We start from the raw sequence: 19,154 nt of genomic DNA, 5'->3' as shown, positions 1-19,154 counted from the left end.
GAAGCGGAATCCAGCCCGGGGTCCGTCACATGTGGTTGCCGCTCATTTGTCGGATCTGCCGGGTGCGCCGTTCTCGCTCGCGCTAAACCGGGGCTTCCGCTCACGCTAGCCCGGCCTCTGCTCACTCTATCCCGGCCTCAGCGCACGCTAAGGCGGGGCTTCCCCTCACGCTAGGCCGCTGTGTTTTCCGTTGTGAAAGCAAAACTACTTTGTTTGGTCTTCCAAAAGAGGACACGACTACAAATCAGTGGTAGCACACCTCGCTTTTTCAGACCGATGGCGTTTCAAAAAGGCGGGGCATAGAGGAGAAACAATAATGTACAGTATGTGGAAAATGTGTTTTTTTCTTTTTTTACTTTAAACTGCATAAACTCATTTCATTACACCAAATTAGCAACATCATATCATTTAACAATGTTTTGTTGAGTCTGTCAATTTCTCAATTAATGGTTTGTGTTTAGCTTCAGTATAACCAAGAAACACTTACTTTTAATGGTTTCTGGTGGATATGAACCTATTATTCTGTAGAGGGCTTCCTTTAGTCATTCAGACTGAACATGCACATGCTTGCTTAATTGTTGTGCTTTTTTCTGATTGTGAGCTATTTGCATATTTGCATTTATAGAATCTGTTAACCCTTGACTGAGTAGAGTGAATTGTTTTCATTTTGGTTTAACAGGAGGATGTGGTGGTAGTCAACAAACATCTCAAAGTAGCAGAAGGTTTGGATTTTTGTGAAATTTATCATTCTAAAAACACCTTTTCTTGCCAATTCAGACAGTTTAAGTTAGTGTGAAAGCCTTTTCTTTTTCTTTCATCCTCTCGCTCTAGAAATTAGTGACTTGCCCATTTCCACACGCATGCGCAGTAGTGAACACAGACAAAAGAAAAGGCTGCGGGAAGAACCAGAAGAGAGCGCCATGGAGAACCGACCTGAAAAAATCAGCAGGTCTCTAAAAACCCCTCACATACAACACCTCAATGACTGATTGCTTTTAGAGGTTGTACAGTAATGGGGGTTTACTCACGTGTGTCACTGAGATAATAAGCATAATATCATAATACAAAAGATGGGCTCTTAAAATGACCCTCCGCCATGGGCCTGCTAGTAAATTGTTGATATAAAATCCTGACAGGAATAAAATTGTACATATGTAAAGCGTATTAAATGTGGTTAAAAATCCCATAGATCCAAAGGAGTGACCCAAACCATATGTAGGGACCAGAAACACCCTAGAAACCACAGAAACACTTAAAGAACTTAATATTTTATTTATTATAGATTAATGTTTTTTCATAATACTCCAACTAATGCTAAATTATGCAATTAGAAATGTTAATGTATTAGTACATGTAAACTAAACTAAAATTATTAACATTAAACCTAGATTAATAAATAATTTAGTTCATGATACACTACTATTCAAAGCTTGGGGTCTGTAAGATGTTTTTTAAAAAAAATTCAAAGAAGTCTCATGCACACAGGCTTTGATCATAAATACAGCAAAATGTTTACAGTGTAAAAAAAAATGTGTGTGTGTGTGTGTATATATATATATATATATATATATATATATATATATATATTTTTGTTTTGTCATTTTTAAGCATATATATATATATATATATATATATATATATATTTTTTTTTTGTCATTTTTAAGCAGCCATTACTCCAGTCCATAGTGTCACATGATCCTTTAGAAATCATTAATATGCTGGTATAGTGCTCAGTTTCTTATTATTATCAATGTTGAAAACAGTTGTGCCAAAAAATGTAATGTAAATCTAGAAGGATTGAATTATCGAATTGTCCTCCTTGTCATTTATAACCTGTAATTTGAATTTAGAGTGGTCGAACCTGAAGCAGAGACAGAACCTGATGCTGTTGTGCCAGAGACTAAAGAACACACAGATGGAGAAAGTGGAGGAGAACAAGAAGGAGCAGCAACCTCAGTCCAGGTGGAAGAGGCTGCAACCAATGAGGCCCTTGCAGACACAGAAATTCTGGTGAGGGACACAGCTGCATCCTTTGTTGGTTGTCTTATCTGGTACACTATTTCATCATTGGTTTAATATGAGGCCAAACAAGTTGTCTTACATCAGTTGCCAATGCAAATTATGTTTGTGGTTCATAAAACAGTATGTGCTGTGTGCCAGATCTGCAAGTTTTGTCAGTTCACACATACAAATATGTACAACCCCAAAACCTCAGGTTTTCAATATTCTGTTTCTCTGTGAAGGTGGCAGAAGTCAATGGAGAAATGACTGACAGTCAGGAAGAGAAGAATGAGATGTCAGCAGTCACAGCAGAGGATGCACAGGCCATGCAAGTGCTCTCTCTAGAGGCTGAACCTGTCATCCAAAATGGCACTGCTGAGGAGATAGAGGCAGAGGGAGAAGCACAGGTAAACTGTTCAGTTTAAGGTCAAGGTTGTACTGTTACATGATTTGAGAAATCTGTATACACTACCATTTGGGTCATTTATTATTATTTTTTTTCTTTTTTCAAAGAAGTCTCTTATGCTCACCAAGGCTGCATACATATTTGATTAAAATACTGTAAAAACAGTAATAGTGTGAAATGTGTTTACAATTTAATATAACTGTTTTCTGTTGTAATATATTTTAAAATGTAATTTATTCCTGTGTGGGCAAAGCCAACATTCAGACAATATTCAGCAGCCATTACTCCAGTCTTCAGTGTCACATGATTCTTTAGAAATTTTGTATAATCCATGAAACATTTTTTTCAGGATTTTTTGAGCTCAAAAGAGTTCAAAAGAAGAGCATTTATTTAAAATAGATTTTCGTAACATTGTGTGTAAATTTTTTTTTTAATCATTTTAATGAATTTTTGTTGAATAAAAGTATTTCTCAAAAAAAAGAATCTTATTGACCTCAAACTTTTAAATGGTATTGTGTGTATATATACTGTATATATAATATAAATAATAAAAATTCATCAACCATGCACCCAAAATAAAATTTGAAATAAAATTTTAATTAACAAAGAATACTGTTAACATTCTCACAATCATGTCAGCTCTGTGGCATAGCGGTCAGTGTGCTTTAATATGTTGAGCTGTGGCGCTAACATGAGCAATACAAGTTCAAAGCCTACTCACAAAATTTTCTAATCTCTTCCTGAATATTTAGGAAATATGGAATGCGTAGTGTTTTTTTTAATTAAGAGCATCAGTGTCACTACTTAGACTAGAACTAAACAGATTCATTATCTGCTTTGTCTTAAGGATGACATCGTTGACACCCCTGAAGTGTCTGAAGTAGTGGAGCAGATCGACCAAGAACTTGTTACTGAGGAGAAACAGGATGCAAAAGCAGAAGTTTCTTCTCCAGTTGAAGAGGAAGTTCAGCAGGAACAGGAAGAGGAAGTAGCTCCTGCAGTTGAGGATGTAGCTTCAACAGTTAAGGAAACCGAAGACACTGATCGTCCACCAGCTGTTCCTGAGGTGCCAGTCATTCCGGCCAACCTGGTTGAGTGTGTTTCCTCTGTGCAGGACAGTGATGCAGTAGAGGAACCATCTGCTCCTGAGCTAGAAGCTCTACAGGAGGAGACGTCTGCTTCTCCTAGTGCAGCAGGTGAAGAAGAGGTCATTATAGAGACAGAGGAGCCAGCTGTGAACCAACAAGATGAGACTGCCTCCGATGAGCCACTTGAGACGGAGGAAAGCCAACCTACAACGGAGGACTCCGAAAAAGAGGAGCCAGAGGAAGAGAAATTACCTGAGATGGATGAAAAAGATGAACAGAAAGAAGAGGAGGACACTGCCACCACTGAAGATGATGATGATGAGGGAAAAAGCTCAGACGAAGTTCACGATTCTCCTCCAGGCATTCGAGTTCTTCGAGGAGGCAGGATCAAACCCGTCCCGCCAACACCCAAGCGCACATCCAGTAGACTGAGCAAAGCTGTCGTTATACAGGTGGTTGATGAGGAGTTTGATGAAGATGGAGAAGAGGAAAACCTCACAAGCACTGAAGAGGAGAAGGGGAGCACAGAGGAAGAAGAAGCTTCTGAACACAATTCGGGAGAAGAGGAGGGCCCTCCGGTGATTGACAGGAGAGTGTTGCGGATGAAAACCAAAGTGATCCAGTCCACACCCACAAAAGCAAAAAGACGCAGTAAAAACTGATTACATTCATTCTCCATGACACTCCAGTACACTGCAGTATTGTCTACATTCAAAACACATAGTATGTAAGTTAGTAAGTACTACTTAGTACACACTTATATACCACTATCTGTACTAGAGCGAATTCAAATGTCTTTTATACTTGGGTCAGGGTTTATAACAGGCGGTGTTTACAACATCTAGTTTTTGGTTTTGGTTCAGGTTTTGTTTTATGTCTAAAAGAGAAAATTAAAACAACTGGCTGTATTTCATATTAATATGTTGTAAGCACAGTCCTTGATTTACAGTGCTGACTGCTCACAATTATAACTGTGATTTGAATCTTCCTTTACTTTTGATTTACCTTTAAAATGTATACATATTGAATGCAGCTTAAACTGCTTATAAAAAAAAGCAGCTATAATCTTGCGAATTTCCCAGACTAAGTTACAATGTGAAGATCTTCTATTAGGCGTGCTGTTGTGGATTGAGTTTCACCAATATCGTTTCAGATTTTGTTCTCACAAATGTTTTGATTTAAATTGTCACCTCACCCAATAAGCTTTTAAGCAGACCCTTTCACATTTGTAACTACCTTTCAGATGATTTTGACAGGTTTTTAAATGTGTTCTCCAAATTTTGTGAATTAAGGCATTGCTATGCACGCCCATACATACACATGTACATTATTAGATGTATTCACACATAAATATGCAAGTATGTTTATACCTGAGGAAAGTGCAGGTTTATGTTAAAGTTTACATGAAGGCTAATATGTTAACTGTATGGTTAATTATATATATGGCTGGTAAAGAGACTGACATTAGCATCCAAAAGTGATGTTTGTGTTTAAATGTCTTGTCTCATTTTAAATACCAACTCTAGATTATATATTAAGCTGAAAACTAAAGCATAAAATATGAGTGGTGAATCTTAATAGTTGTGGCTTTAAGTAATGTAGATATTAAGACTTGTGTTGACACCTGTTAGCATTTTACTCGTAGTGAAGTATTTCATTGTTTTTTTTGTTTGGTTTTTTTCAAAAAATCTTCAGTAGCCCATGTGCTATTAAATGTCGCATATATCGTCTAATTCATATTTTGTTAAAGCTGTGAAAGAAACGCTCACACATTTCAGTTTTTACACACGTTTCAGAGTTTGAACACTCCATGGTTAATGTGGGTGACCACATGAGGGTGCACTTGGATGTTAAAAAAGCCATTGCGGGAGTCTCTTCTCATTCTTTCAAGATCATTGTTTGTCTTCGCCGTTATCTCATTGTTGACACCTGAGGTCAGTTGCTTGCGTTTTTATATCAGGTGAAAATAAGGAAAAGAAAAGAACCCTAGAAACGTGAATTCTTCCAGATTTCCTCTCAACTTAAAAGTGTCAAAGTTCATGCTTTTTTGGTGATAGGAAATCAAATTAAAAGTAGACATTTTTGATCACAATCTTGAGTGCTTTAAACTTTATTTTACTTGTTTAGGTGTTTGAGCAATATTTTTCTGGACTAGTTTTCTCAAACTGATTTTCCTGTAGTAAATAAATACCTTTCTTGTAAATTCCATGTCCTCATCATTTTTTTCAACCCAGTTTCTTCCACATGAATGCATAAATATTAATACACTGTGCTCTGAGCTGTGTAAACATACACATATGGATGAGGCGGAGTGATTTTGTACAGCTGGGTTGAATGATATTTCGGTGCCAATCATTTGCTAATCAAGGTGTGTCGGAGTGCATGTGCCATCTCTTTTGTGTTTTCTAACAAAAGCCGCCCAGCTGGTTTCCTCTGCCTTACCCTACCTTGTTCTTCCAGCTTTTATCTATTTTAGCAAATTTTATGCAATTTGCACATCTTTTGAATTTTTTTTCATTGACTATATGTGTGTAACTGCTAATCTAAAAAGAGAATTGGTTAAGGTATATTTTGATGGGTTTTCAGGGAAATAGATGGAAACCAAAAAAAAGATGTCTCTTTATGTATATTTCGCACCTTTTGAATTGTGCATGGTTTTTGCAAACCAATTGCGCGAGGTATTGCTCTGCAAGTGTGTGTGTGTGTGTGTGTACAGGTTTATATATCCTGGTGGGGACTTCAACCTGACTACACACAGACTCACGGGGACTCGTGTCACGATGGGGACCTAAATTGTGGTCCCCACGGGTACAAAAGCTTATAAATCGTACAGAATGAAGTTTTTTGAAAATCTAAAAATGCAGAAAGTTTCCTGTGAGGGGTAGGTTTAGGGGTAGGGCAATAGAATATACGGTCTGTACAGTAGAAAAACCATTATGCCTATGGAGAGTCCCCACAAGGATAGCTGACCAGACTGTGTGTGTGTGTGCGTGTGTGTGTGTGTACCTGTATGTGCGTCTGTGTGTTTGTGGTGTGGGTGCACTAGCTGCTCTGTGTTTTATGGTCCTGGCTGATTAAGCTTGGCACTGTCAGGAGTGGGTTTGTGTGTGTAATTAATGATGTCTCCTGCTCTCTCCCATGGTAAAGGCTAATAGGATTTCCCAGCCCCAGGCTACAGCGAGGAGAGGCTGGGCGCATGAGGAAGTGTGCAGGAGAGGAGAGGGGAGACAGATTGCGAGAGGTGATAGGACAGGTGACAACGCAGGAGGTTTGAGCAGGTGGAGGTGAGAGGTTACCGAGGATTCTGGATGGTCTGGCTACGCTTGAGAGGAGAATTTGGGCTGCTGTGGGAAAATGAGAATGTGTTAAAACTGTAAAACCTCTGGAGAAAGAAACTGCTAAAAATGAAGAAACATGAAATTTGTAATTTAACAATTTGATTGGGGGGGGGGGAGATTTTCTAGTAGTTTTGATGTTTTTTTTTTTCTAAAAGGTATTTATTAAACTTTATATTTTGTTATTTTAATGTATTACAATATTTTGAAAACTAGAAATAGTTTATTTTATTTTCATTCATTAAAGTTATATTCTGCTAAAATAGGTCAAATGTAACTAGCCATTTAAACTATTTAATATTGAATTTGTATGTAATATTTGCATCAATATTAAAAAATCTAAATAAAATTTAATATAAATAATATAATAGTATTGAATAATTTAACTAGCCATTTTAACCACTTTAAACCATTTAATATCAATAGTATATATTATTTGCATCAAAAAAAAATTTCAAGTTATTCTACAAAAAATTCAATAATTTTTTTATAAAGTACTTTTATAGTATTTGATGTATTTAAATATTCACAGATACTTTAAAAATTAGAAATATAATTAATATAATTTATTTGTAGTTTATTATCAGTCAGCATTAAAGTTACTTGCACCTGAAATAGATCAAATGTAACCAGCCATTTTTTAAACCATTTTATATCAGTATTGTATACTGTATGCACAGAATAGAAAACAATGTAATATCAACCCTTAAAATAGTTCTACCAAACAGATTTATAATGTGCAATTGGGACTTGCATTTTGAGCGGAGCTAAAAATACACAAGAACAAAGCTAAATGTAATTTCCCATCTGAACCCCCCTCCCCCCCAACAATCAATAGGTGATTTACACATTTGCTTAAAGCAAAAACAACATTTAATTGTTCAGTTTCCTTAGCTATATTCAAGTTTGTTCAAATAAAACCGTTCATGATTATGCTTAAATATTTGACCTTCGAAGAGTCTGAAATCAAAAAGAAAATGTGCAAATATAACCATAATCTCTAAAGAGAAAAGTAAAGGTGATGAGAAAGATAATAAAATATAGGCTGAAGAGAGCGATAGAGTAAGCAAACCGAAGTGAGGAGGGATGCTGAGAGGCTTTGCAGTGAAAGAGACTTTCTAGGGGGTTCCTGTGCTTGGGGCTGATTATGTGCCGGGTGGAGGGGGGGCATTGTGGGATAGCATGGGACGGAGAAACGGGAGGGAGAGAGGTGTGAGAGAACGAGCAGGTGATTTATAACAACAACAGAAGGCTTCTCTCCCCTCCACCACCTCCTCTTCCCTCTCACTGAAGCAAAACAAGGAAATCCATTACAAAAAGGCTTGTGTGATAATGGACTTTGCTCTGTGTATGTGCGTGTGTGTGCAGAACCAAGACATTGGATATATTTGGGTAATAAAACTGTAAAGATTTTTTCTGAGATATACAAGTGTGCCCGTGAAGCTCTTGGTCAAAGCATGGCTTCCGTCTGTATGTGTATGTGTATACAGACACATTTTCAGTCCCCAAGCTCCTTGCCTTCTCGTCCTCACCTCCCTGAGATAAAGACCTCTATTCTACCTCGCCAAACGAGATATGGTGCTGGCAGGCTCCAGGGAGCAAACAGAGAGAAAGAGAAGTAAATAATAGAGGGATATGGCAGGCAGTAATGGTATGGTGGCACTGAAGACCACGTTCTCCACGGCAGGAGGGGCTGCATGCGGGATCTAGCCCGGCTCAGAGTTTCCCTCTGGGGGAGGAGATGGTGTGGAAGAGCCCGTGCCTGCTCCTCTCACATTACCCCTTATGTTAAAACCAGTCAGGGGGAAAATTGGGGCCTGCGTGGTCCTCCGCAGGCCCACCTGAGCCCACTGAGACAAGGAATCGGGAAGGAGGGGGGACCTACAAGTCTCTAAATGCATAAGTAATAAGAGTCATAACCTTGAAAACATGTTGCACATGAAAGCAGATACATGTGAAATACATGTTTGTTTGAATGTGATGGCTGTCAAATCCTACGTAAGAGAGAGTAGGAAAACTTTGTAGATAAGTTTGAATGGATTTGTAGGAATGATTTACTTATTTATTTTAAAAATCATATGTTGTTTCCTCAGTTTAGAACTACCCATAAAGGGTGCTAAGAATTTATGAGTTGGATTTATAAAAAAAGATTCATCCAGGTAAGTCAACAATTTTTATGGGTGGGCCAAACTTCCCTAGACCTAATGAGTAGACTACAGTATGGACCTTTGGGTAGACTCCCATCATAAGGCCTGTTTGTTTTGTTTGGCTGTTTTTGTTTTGTTTAGTGACTTTTCTTTGTCGATTTGTTTGGTAGTTTGTCTTGTTTAGTGATGTTTCTTTGCTCTAAGATTGTCTAAGTTTTTTGTTGTTGTTTTTGGTTTGTTTAGTGATTGATTTGTTTGGTTGGCTCTAAGATCATTTAATTTTTTTGTGATTTGTTTTGTTTGGTTACTTTGCTCTTTTGTTTGGTGGTCTCTTAAGATTTATTTAGTCTTTCTGTTTTGAGACATTTCTTTGGTGATTTTTGTTTGGTGCTTTAGTTTGTTTAGTGATTTTGGCGATTAGTTTTGTTTGGTCAGCTCTAAGATTGTTTTAGTTTTTGTTTAGTGACTTTTCTTCTGTGGTTTGTTTTCTTTAGTGACGGTGGTGATTTTTGTTTGGTGGACTATAAGATTGAAAAATTTGAGAAGCAAGACAAATTTGGTTTAACAACCGTTAGCTAACACTGGGATGTCTTAAGAAATTAAATGTAACCTATTTTATATACTCCCTTTTGAGTACCTTGAATCCTTTAAACCTAAATATTGTAGTGCCAGTTTCTACATTTTCTAGTGTCAAAGCTAGGTAATTAAATTCTTACAAAATTATTATGCCCCCTATGTCCAGGTGACATTTGCCTAGACGATTGTTTTTCTTCACTAGCCCATCAGATGGCGCCTGCTTTCAGTCTGGAGGCTGTTCAGGGTGCAGTGGTAAGTCACAGATGTTGCCTGTCCCATCCTTTTGTTTTCCCCCCATTGAGAAGAGAGACCTCAGCTGTTAAAGGAGATTTTTCATTATGGCATCAATGTTCTTTTGAAAATCATTTCCATTAAAACATTTTTTTTTCAAAGCAAGGTACTAAAGTGAAGGTTAAATGAAGTTGAACAAAGCACAGGCTCGTCAGGCGTTTCTGCAAGCTTCTCAATGACAGATCACTGTGTGGGCAAAGGCCTCTATGCAGAAGATGGGGGATGGGAGGTGATTTGGGTAAGGCAGATGTCTCTATTTGTTGCAGGTGCATATATTTGTTTTTAAGTGTGAATACTGAATTTAAAATAGTTGTTATCGATTTTGTCCTCTTGTGAAGTGGCAACTTCCTCTTGTGTGATGTCACAAAAACTAATGGTGACATCATGGACCTTGAATTGTTAAATTGTCACACACACACACACACACACACACACACAAAACCCTATTACTGAAAAACTACTTTCTGAAACAACCTAAAGGGAATATGTATATCCAGCTTCAGTACGTACTCGGTGCTAAAAGTAGTTGTCCCAGGAGTTTTCAAATCCAAAATCATTTACATCTCATAGTCAACCTAATGTTTAGTTAACCCTTCTTTGCTGTTTGAGGGTCATTTTAACCCTACAGCAACTTAACATCAACGTTTCTGTCTAGAACTTAATGACATATACTAAAATTAGAAACTGTTTAGAATAAATTAGCAGTTGGCTTGTTGGTTATTGAAGTTAAGACTCTTGGGTCAATTTGACCACAGTAGGGTTATCAGTTCTGTTTCAACTAAAAATAACTTTTTCCCTCTGAAACATGTTATAATTTTTTATTCAGTGTACCTGTAAGTCCAATTACGTATCAGATATTTGATTAGCGCAAAGTGTGTTTTGACAGGCATAGATTCATCAGAACACAGGTATACTGAGTGTTCATTGAAATGTTTAATGAACCAATTCAGCAGTTAATGAATGAACCAAATATGTTACAAATGGACCAGTTTTAAGACAGAACAGAAAACTTTTTTTTTTTTTTAAATTTGAACAAATTAAGCCTCAGTATCTCGGAAAAGGAAGAAACTAAAGCCAACAAAAGGATGAGAATGGATTTACCTTTAAGTACTAGCTCACTTCTGACCATCAAATGCAGTTTGACAAGTTTCGCTAATCAGTAAGTCAAAGCAGTAGAAAACCTCTTGGACGAACATCTGAGCTATTGTCGCAATCATAATATTGAACTCAGGAAACCATATCAACGGAATCATAACCAATGTGATTGGTCAAGATGACCACTGACAATACACATCCCTTGACAGTAGAAACTAAACCTCAAGAGAGGGTCATTTGCACTTGATGTCTTTCCACCTTTCAGGTTTATGGTCCAAATATTGGTTTGTTCTGGTCCATGACCAGCCAATAAACCCTCCCTCAGTAACATAGCACTAAGGTAGACCAGTTAGGAAGGAATTCCCTCTGTGTGCATAGTTCAGAGTCTTTCCTGTCTCTCTCTGTCCTACCAAACAGTGTTCTCCCCCATCTCTTGACCAGGATGGGACATGGGACCACTGTAACTGGTATTGTTGGCCAGGGGGAAGGGTGGACTCGGACCCCCTGTGAAGCCACCCTCCCCTTGTGGATTTGGATGGAGCGGTCCGGTCATGCCTGGCTCAGGACTGGGGGTATCTGCGTGGGAGATCATGTCCGTGAACCTTTGGTCGTCTGAAGGGTGGAGAGCCGAGACCGGGCCGCCCTCCAGGGCTCCTGAACCCGAGGTGAGGAGGTACGGGGACTCGGCAGGAGACTGCGCCTGTGAGGAAGGGGGTCCGTGAGGGAAGAAATCGTAGCTGACCACTGGCCCGTAATAGTCGCCTTGGTATTCTGAAGAGAAAAATAGAGCAATCAGTAATGCAGTTGATATTTAAAAGAAAAAGTGCTTTTGGGGTTGAGTACACTGAAGAAAAAATTGGTGTAGAAACAGTTTTCAGAGCCGAGACCGGGCCGCCCTCCAGGGCTCCTGAACCCGAGGTGAGGAGGTACGGGGACTCGGCAGGAGACTGCGCCTGTGAGGAAGGGGGTCCGTGAGGGAAGAAATCATAGCTGACCACTGGCCCGTAATAGTCGCCTTGGTATTCTGAAGAGAAAAATAGAGCAATCAGTAATGCAGTTGATATTTAAAAGAAAAAGTGCTTTTGGGGTTGAGTACACTGAAGAAAAAATTGGTGTAGAAACAGTTTTCACTCAAAAATTGTTAGTAAATTTCACAAAGTAGTAAAACAAAATGGCAAGTAACACCTTAAATTAAACGCGAAATTTTGAAGTAGAAAAACTGAAATAGTATATTCTTGTAAAATGTACTCCAATGATCTGTTTTGTTTACCATTTCGAAGAATCAGTGTACGTGACATTTAACTCACAATGAGTAATACTTTTATTTGATGCCCAATTTCATGTTTTTCTAATTTTCCATGACAATGTTTCAGAATAGTTTGGCTATGACCAAAAAATTTAATTACGAGAGTGTAACAAAGACAATGCGGACGAATAAGAAGTGCTCATGAATGAAAATACTCAAATGAAAGGTGAGGAAAGAGGACATAAATGTGGAAATCGTAGGAGAGTGCAGAGGCATGTTTCTTCATTTTTACTCTCATATCCATCCTCTCACTCTGTCGTACCTTTGCGACTGGCCTATATAATTAGTGCTACAGAAAGTCATTAACATTCCTCCCCAATTCCATTATTTTTTTCCTGCAGTTGTGATACTTTAATGTGCTAATCAATCATCGAAAGACATTTTACTATAAAGAAACACCACTTGCTCACTGTGTGATAGATAGTCAAATCATCAATGCCAGACCTCTAGAGATCAGTATGTTATGTATCTGTTTCCATGTTCTAAAAGCTGGAAATGTATGTTATTTTTTGAAATAGGCACTTTTTCAATTATTTGTAGAATGGTTGGTGTCTGTATTCTGATTGTATTGCTGTGTTCACTCATTACAGAAATGAAAACACTGCTTGCATCTCTGCCAAACACCTGTTAGTATGTCAGATACCAGAAGTGTGCAAAATCCAATCAAAGAGACCAAGCTGGAATGTCAAGCAACAGGTAACGCGCACAATTTATCGCTTTCAGGGTCTTGTTAATCAGATTTCTCTGCAGAGTTCTCCAATGAACTCCATTGGATGCCAGTGTTATATTTCTTATTTTCTGCTCTGACGACATAATCATAGATTTTGGATTCGGTGTTAAAGCTCTGAGGAATGATGGGTGATGCTGAAGTATCTTAATACCAGGAGAGAAACTGCTTGTAAGAGTCTTTGTGCTTTCAGGTAAGAGAAAAGCCTTGAAAGATACAGGGCATGTGAGTGAGAGACAGCACATATTATTGTGTGTAAATGTGTTTTGTCAGAAAGAACATTCTTTGTGTTCATGATGTACCTCCATAGTAGCTGTATCCTCCAGGGCCCATTATGTCTGGGTCCTCTAGTCTTCCTCCGAGTGGCCTCATTCTGCGTGGTCCCCTGAAGAAAGCATGTCGTCGAGCACCGAGAACGCTGAGCTGCTTCATTCTGCGTTCTTTAGACCGACGATTTTGAAACCACACCTACAAGGCAAAGCCACAATTATATACTATGTAATTACAGAGGTACGTGAGATGAGAGCTACCTCACATGTTTATACATTTCACATTCTTCTGATTATCCAATTAGAAAACGGTTCATTTTACACACCTGTCCAAGGTGACCTGATGGTTTATATGAGTATTGTAAGTAATTAGACCACGTACAACAACGAAACAAGATATTTACTTTCATTACGACTTGTCTTATGTTTGTTAAAGGGGCATTCTTCACAAAAGAAGATATTTTGAAGAACTGTTTTTGGCTACACAATGAACATAAATGGGGTCCAAACAACTTTGACCCTGTGAATAGCCAAAAACATTTCGTTTGGCAGAGGAAATTTAGTCATACAGGTTTGGAACAACATGAAAGTGAGTAAATAATGACAGATTTTTCCTTAAGGGTTAAATTTTTCTAGCCATTGCAAGAGGAAAATAAGATTTTAATGTTTTTATAACATGCAGTACATACAAAAACTAAAAGAAAACCAGCTACTCTTAGTGATTTACTATCAACACTCTTGTTGATTTAATGGTATTAGCAGCACATTTGCTTGAAGAAACATACTAATTTCATCCGAAACATGCTAGGTTAAGCTATGAAATGCCATTATATAGATAATAATGTGACCAATTTAACCAAATACCAAGAGGATGAATGGAGCAGTATGAAATATTTACCAAAGTTAGCCTCGTTATAATTACACACACTATTCTAAAGATATCAGCAGGTATATATATATATATATATATATATATATATATATATATATATATATATATCACACATAGACAAATGTTATATATATATATATATCACATAGACAAATGTTCTCTTGTTTCAGGTTTATCTTGCAGCTCAACCTATTAATGAAAGAATCTAACACACAATAATTGATCCTGCCCGGCTTGTTAAATAAGTCTTGTCAAACCTATAGTGCTACTGAACTACAATGCAATAGATTCTTAAGATTTATATTCCTGCGAAAATGTATATGCTGTGATGATTTCACAAGTCCATTTTAGTGCATGCACGCACATAATTTCTGAGACACCCCAGTGCTGACAAGTATCGTTTGATCATGAATCCACCAGCTCATTACAAATAGACCTGATATAACAGTGTGACAGATGCAATATCAGACTCATCACTGTCAAACATTGTTTCAATCTTTTAGTAAGACCAACGCAATTTGACATACCACTGTGCTGGTGGAACTCAAAAATAACCTTTTAGTCAAAAGAATCACAACCGTGTACTTCAACAAACACCACGAGGGCCGTTTTTCACACTGTTATCATATAAACTGCTTGCGCAGGAACAAAGAGCAGAGGATGATGTGAAAATGTCTGACTTAAGGTGACATTGTTATGCATGATGGTACAATGTAACACATTCATGCCTGAATCTGCATTGCCACTGCATAATATATGCTTACAACAGTTAGTCTGCTCTGGAGGCACAATCCTGCCATGTACAAAAGAGAAAAATAGAGAGTGAGAGAGACTATATTAGAGAGACAAAACATGTTCTCTACCTAAAACCACTTAAGCATTCCTCTCCATGCTCAGCAAAGGCAACACCTGCTTATTGAGAACAATCGGCTAACTGTTTGGTACATTTTTATGGAAATGTTTTGCCTCCTCCTGAGTGAGCGTTGCTTAGGGATTACACACACATGCTGCTGAACCGGCATGGCTCCGGAGGACTCCCCGCACTGAGCATCACAGTCACGAGGACACGCGTAAATAGTGGACCAACACACACCTCTGAATCGGGCTAGTCGTTTTCTTTCAATGGATTTTACATTTGAACACAACTGTTAATATGCATTTACATCTTAGAAAGATACGTAGCACGCTAGACAATCAGTGTAGACAAACAAACACACAAATGAAAATGTGTATTGATGTATTCTAATGAAAGACGAATGCGCTGAATCCCTGAAGGTTAATAACACGAATAGATTCATTTGAGGAAATCTTAATATCTAGTTTAAAACGTGCAAAGTTTTTAGAAATAGAATCGTCTGTATTCGTGTTACTTTCAAAAAACGTAAACCGTTTTGTAAAAAATAAATAAATAATTGATTTAGTGAATGTCATATGGTGTAACCATCCAGCAAAAATGTCTAAATATTGTTCTTGGACACTTAATCGTTATTTTCAAATATAGTTATTCTTTTCTTCTTCTTTATGAATATCAAGTCTTAAGGATTTTATTTAAAAAGGTCAACATTAATATAATGACCTTGACACAGTTATGAGGGTGTTCTCTCTATTTTAAAGAGTTCATATCACATGACAACAACACGGCTTCCTGCATGCTGGTTATGCCATGGTGACATTGATATAACTTTTAATCGTGTTAAAAAAGGAATTGCTTCCCTGCTTTAAAAAAAACAATAGAAATCATGTTAATCAATTCATTTAATATGAATTGGGTTTGAATAAAATTTTGAACTCGATAAGAAAAGAGCGCCATGTCATTAACCCTTAATTCACACAACTGAGTCAGACTCTTTCAGAGGGATGGAAACCTTCTTTCACACACACACACACACACACACACACACACACACACACACACTCACTTCTTAAACCTTAAACGCACAGCTCCGGTCGTCGTTCTCACCTGAGTTTAAATTGACCTCTTTGATAGCGCTCGTGCTCATGTAGTCCTCTTTACACACAAATTTGTTTTCGTCGATGACGTAGAGCTCCTCGCCCGTGGACAGCTGTTTGTTGCACACCATGCACGTGAAACAGTTCAGATGGAACACCTTGCTGCGCGCTCTTCGCACGAGATCGCTGGGCGAAATGCCCTGCAAGCAGCCCGCACATTTCGTACCAAACCGCCTGCAGAGGGACACAGAGATGACCATACAGAACAATATATATATATATATATATGTGCATGTTAAGCCTAATGGTCAACAGAAAGGTTGCATCATGGGCATTGATGATATTGCTCTCCAGTAGCTACATGCTGTGCCAATGATTGTTTATTTTACAGACACTCCACCGGAGACTGTAAAGGACCATACTGAATACCGAAAAGCATTCTGCAATTTATTTTCCATTCCAAGTAGGCCTACCTGTTTAAAGAACTTGTATGCAATATAGTATGTGTGTATTTTGTAACGTGCAGTAAGTAAATTGTGAATTCTGCATATCTTGAACATTGTCACATTAAGTCACAAAAATGACTGGTGGATCACGCACACATGATTTTCACTCACTGTGTCAGCTGAAATATTGGGTCGAAAATTATATTATTTAAAAAGAATAATTAAATGTAGGCTATACTTTCACAAAATAATTTTAAATGATTAATATGAAAAAAACAACAACTTTAATATTTATTACAGGCATTGGCATTTTCATAAACCATGCCATAAATCTGAAGGAATTTGGCAACAGGCTCAAGATAAAGTCGACATGCTCTAAATGAAGAGATATTGTGGGATTAAGATACCAAAGCCTAATTTGTAGTATTAAACACAAACGCAAGTCAGTTCACCTATCATATTAATTTCTTAGTATGAGTGTGAGTTGTCGTTGAAATACAAATGGAACTAGAGTGTTTTTCATCTACAAATACGAAACCTGATTTTCGGTTTTCTTATATTTATCCATTCATCCTGTGAATTGAAATAAGCCGCCAATTACAGGTGGTTGTTCCTTTTCTGATTTGTTAATCTGCGCCTACACTGTTTTTTCCCCTCGAAGTAGAGGCCGAAATAATACAGAGTTCGTGTAGTTTGTTCAATTCATATTTCAATGACAATGAGACGGGAAAGACAAGGTATACAGGCCGGTCTTGGTCGTAAGGCACGTCAAGCGCACTACTCCCTTCTGTTTCTCCCCTCGGGTTTATTTTAACACTAATGTACGAAATCTTCCCCCATCTGTTATGGTATCGAGTCGCTCTCTTGCTTTTCAAATGCATCTCTCCCAGTGAAAGGCCATAACACTACTTACACAACAAATGGACGCATTACGGGTGATTACTGTTTCGCCCCACTAATGGCTCCACATTGAAGCGCAGAGCTGGATGGGCCCCATAGAACGTGATGGTCAAGGCCGTTTGGGATAACAATGGCACATATGAAAGCTTAAACACTGACATTAAATAGCTCAGAGAAATGTAAACTAGAAGAAAACCTGACAGAACACACTGCGCGATATAGCGGCCTGTTCTGAGACTACAACAGTAGCATTACAGGTACGCAACACAGGTGTTTTGAGACTATGTTGTTTGGGGTTCTAATCTTAAGGAATTTAGTGCATATTTTTATTTACTTTTTTTAAATGTATTTAAAGAAATTAGTTTGTTTAGTGATTTAACTAGGCTGCTGTTTATAATATTTCAACCAGACTAATGTAATTCACTTTTAAACGTTCATTTTTTAAAACGTTTCTGAATTAATAAAACATTTAAATAATCTTGGCGATTTTATTTGTCAATTTGGAGGTTAAGTAAATTATATATTTCCTATATATTAAAAAGAAATCCTATTCGCTGCAATTTTCGTTTATATTTCTGGATAAATGTGAAAAAACACAACCGTCTGTTTTGTTTAATATTAGTTATCCACTGAAATCAGGTTTCAAATGCATAATAATAATGAGCAAAACAATAATGTGTTTTCGAGTATAATAAACAATTACTTCACTAACAGATATTTTTCTCACAATCATGTGCAAAAAGGCCTTCAAGAGGGATTCTCACGTCGAAAGCTTGTGAATAGCCTACAATAAGCAATGAATGGCTCATCAATCAAAAGCTATTAATGAACGACGGAGGATCAAAGGTTTAACAGTACATTACACATTTTAGGCAGGTTAATCCACAAATTGAGCCTCATCCACATAAGAGGAAAACAAGGGTAGGTAAATCCTACATGACACATTCTTCAAACGAGGATTAGTCCAGAAGTTTGACGAGGTGAGGCAGCCCAAATGCAAGCAGCTTCAGATCTTACCTGAAAAAGTCAATTTTGCAATAGAGCTTTCCATCCCTGGAGAAACATTTTTCGGTCAGGTTGCAGTTACACTCGCAGCACTGGACACACTTGGCGTGCCATGCGCGGTCGAGAACGTTTAAGAGGAACCGATCGAGAATGGGCCTCTCGCACCCCGCGCAGTGCGCCATCATTCCGCCCTGGAGGGGACCGAGAGCCGACCTTCCCAAACGGGCACCGCGCCTCGGATTGGGGCCACACGAATCGGTGCGGAGCAACGTCTTGGCTTCTTGGAGAGGGAAGCAACAGCAGAGTAAATGTTCCGTCTTGAGAATGAGTCTCCACCACGCCTAGAAGTAAACACTCCAGACGTGATTGTTATGCATCATACCTGTCGGCATCCAGAAATCCACTGAATCAGAAAATACATATATTCGTTGCAGAGAGTTTGCCAACAAAAGGGCTTCTCCAAGGTTTCCTCCTGGTTTTGTTTTGTGCTCTTGATCCACCTGCTTGTGTCCACTCACCTCACCAGCACTTTTTGCATCACTCGTTCTAGTTCGCGGGAGCCTCTCGCATCCGTATTCAGATTCGATTACGTTTTTCTTGTACTGGCCAATCGCGGACAAGTCGCCATGGCAATGGGTTTAAATATTGGTACTCTCCGATTGCTTCCAAAGTTCTACCTTGGGTTTGGTAAAACGTCTATAAAGGCTGATGGCAGTAAAG

The 19,154-nt window shown here is 38.1% G+C and overlaps 2 protein-coding genes across 3 annotated transcripts in view; one reads left to right on the top strand and one right to left on the bottom strand.

The window, feature by feature from the left end:
• Positions 1-5,689, top strand: part of fam169ab (family with sequence similarity 169 member Ab) — a 16,420-nt gene extending 10,731 nt beyond the window's left edge. For both annotated transcript variants that reach the window (XM_016229593.1, XM_016229594.1), the window contains exons 9-13: positions 680-722; positions 832-949; positions 1,851-2,010; positions 2,244-2,408; positions 3,255-5,689. In XM_016229593.1, the coding sequence (XP_016085079.1) occupies positions 680-722; positions 832-949; positions 1,851-2,010; positions 2,244-2,408; positions 3,255-4,157 (1,389 nt within the window). In that variant the 3' untranslated portion in view covers positions 4,158-5,689. The remainder of the gene's footprint in view (positions 1-679; positions 723-831; positions 950-1,850; positions 2,011-2,243; positions 2,409-3,254) is intronic.
• A 5,531-nt stretch (positions 5,690-11,220) lies between these two features.
• On the bottom strand, positions 11,221-18,620 carry LOC107548760 (LIM/homeobox protein Lhx5-like). The gene is made up of 5 exons (XM_016229567.1): positions 18,447-18,620; positions 16,094-16,317; positions 13,568-13,581; positions 13,275-13,440; positions 11,221-11,710 (listed from the first exon to the last, which is right to left on the bottom strand). Exons 1-5 carry the CDS (start codon positions 18,617-18,619, stop codon positions 11,346-11,348), a joined length of 942 nt encoding a protein of 313 aa, XP_016085053.1. The 5' UTR covers position 18,620; the 3' UTR covers positions 11,221-11,345.
• Positions 18,621-19,154: the final 534 nt, after the last annotated feature.

This window comes from Sinocyclocheilus grahami, unplaced genomic scaffold (assembly GCF_001515645.1).
Source record: "Sinocyclocheilus grahami isolate Dianchi unplaced genomic scaffold, SAMN03320097.WGS_v1.1 scaffold355.1, whole genome shotgun sequence".
Classification (NCBI taxonomy): Eukaryota; Metazoa; Chordata; class Actinopteri; order Cypriniformes; family Cyprinidae; genus Sinocyclocheilus; species Sinocyclocheilus grahami.
Note: the sequence above shows the minus strand (reverse complement) of the source record. Positions and strands in the feature narration are given on the sequence as shown.

What these genes read in the sequence shown, in the direction of transcription:
- LOC107548760 (XM_016229567.1), bottom strand. Translation starts at nt 18,619, where the DNA reads ATGATGGCGCACTGCGCGGGGTGCGAGAGGCCCATTCTCGATCGGTTC. An exon ending in TGCAAAATTGACTTTTTCAG is followed by an intron (nt 16,318 to 18,446) that starts GTAAGATCTGAA and finishes GTCCCTCTGCAG; the next exon opens with GCGGTTTGGTACGAAATGTG. An exon ending in AGGATACAGCTACTATGGAG is followed by an intron (nt 11,711 to 13,274) that starts GTACATCATGAA and finishes TTTTCTCTTCAG; the next exon opens with AATACCAAGGCGACTATTAC.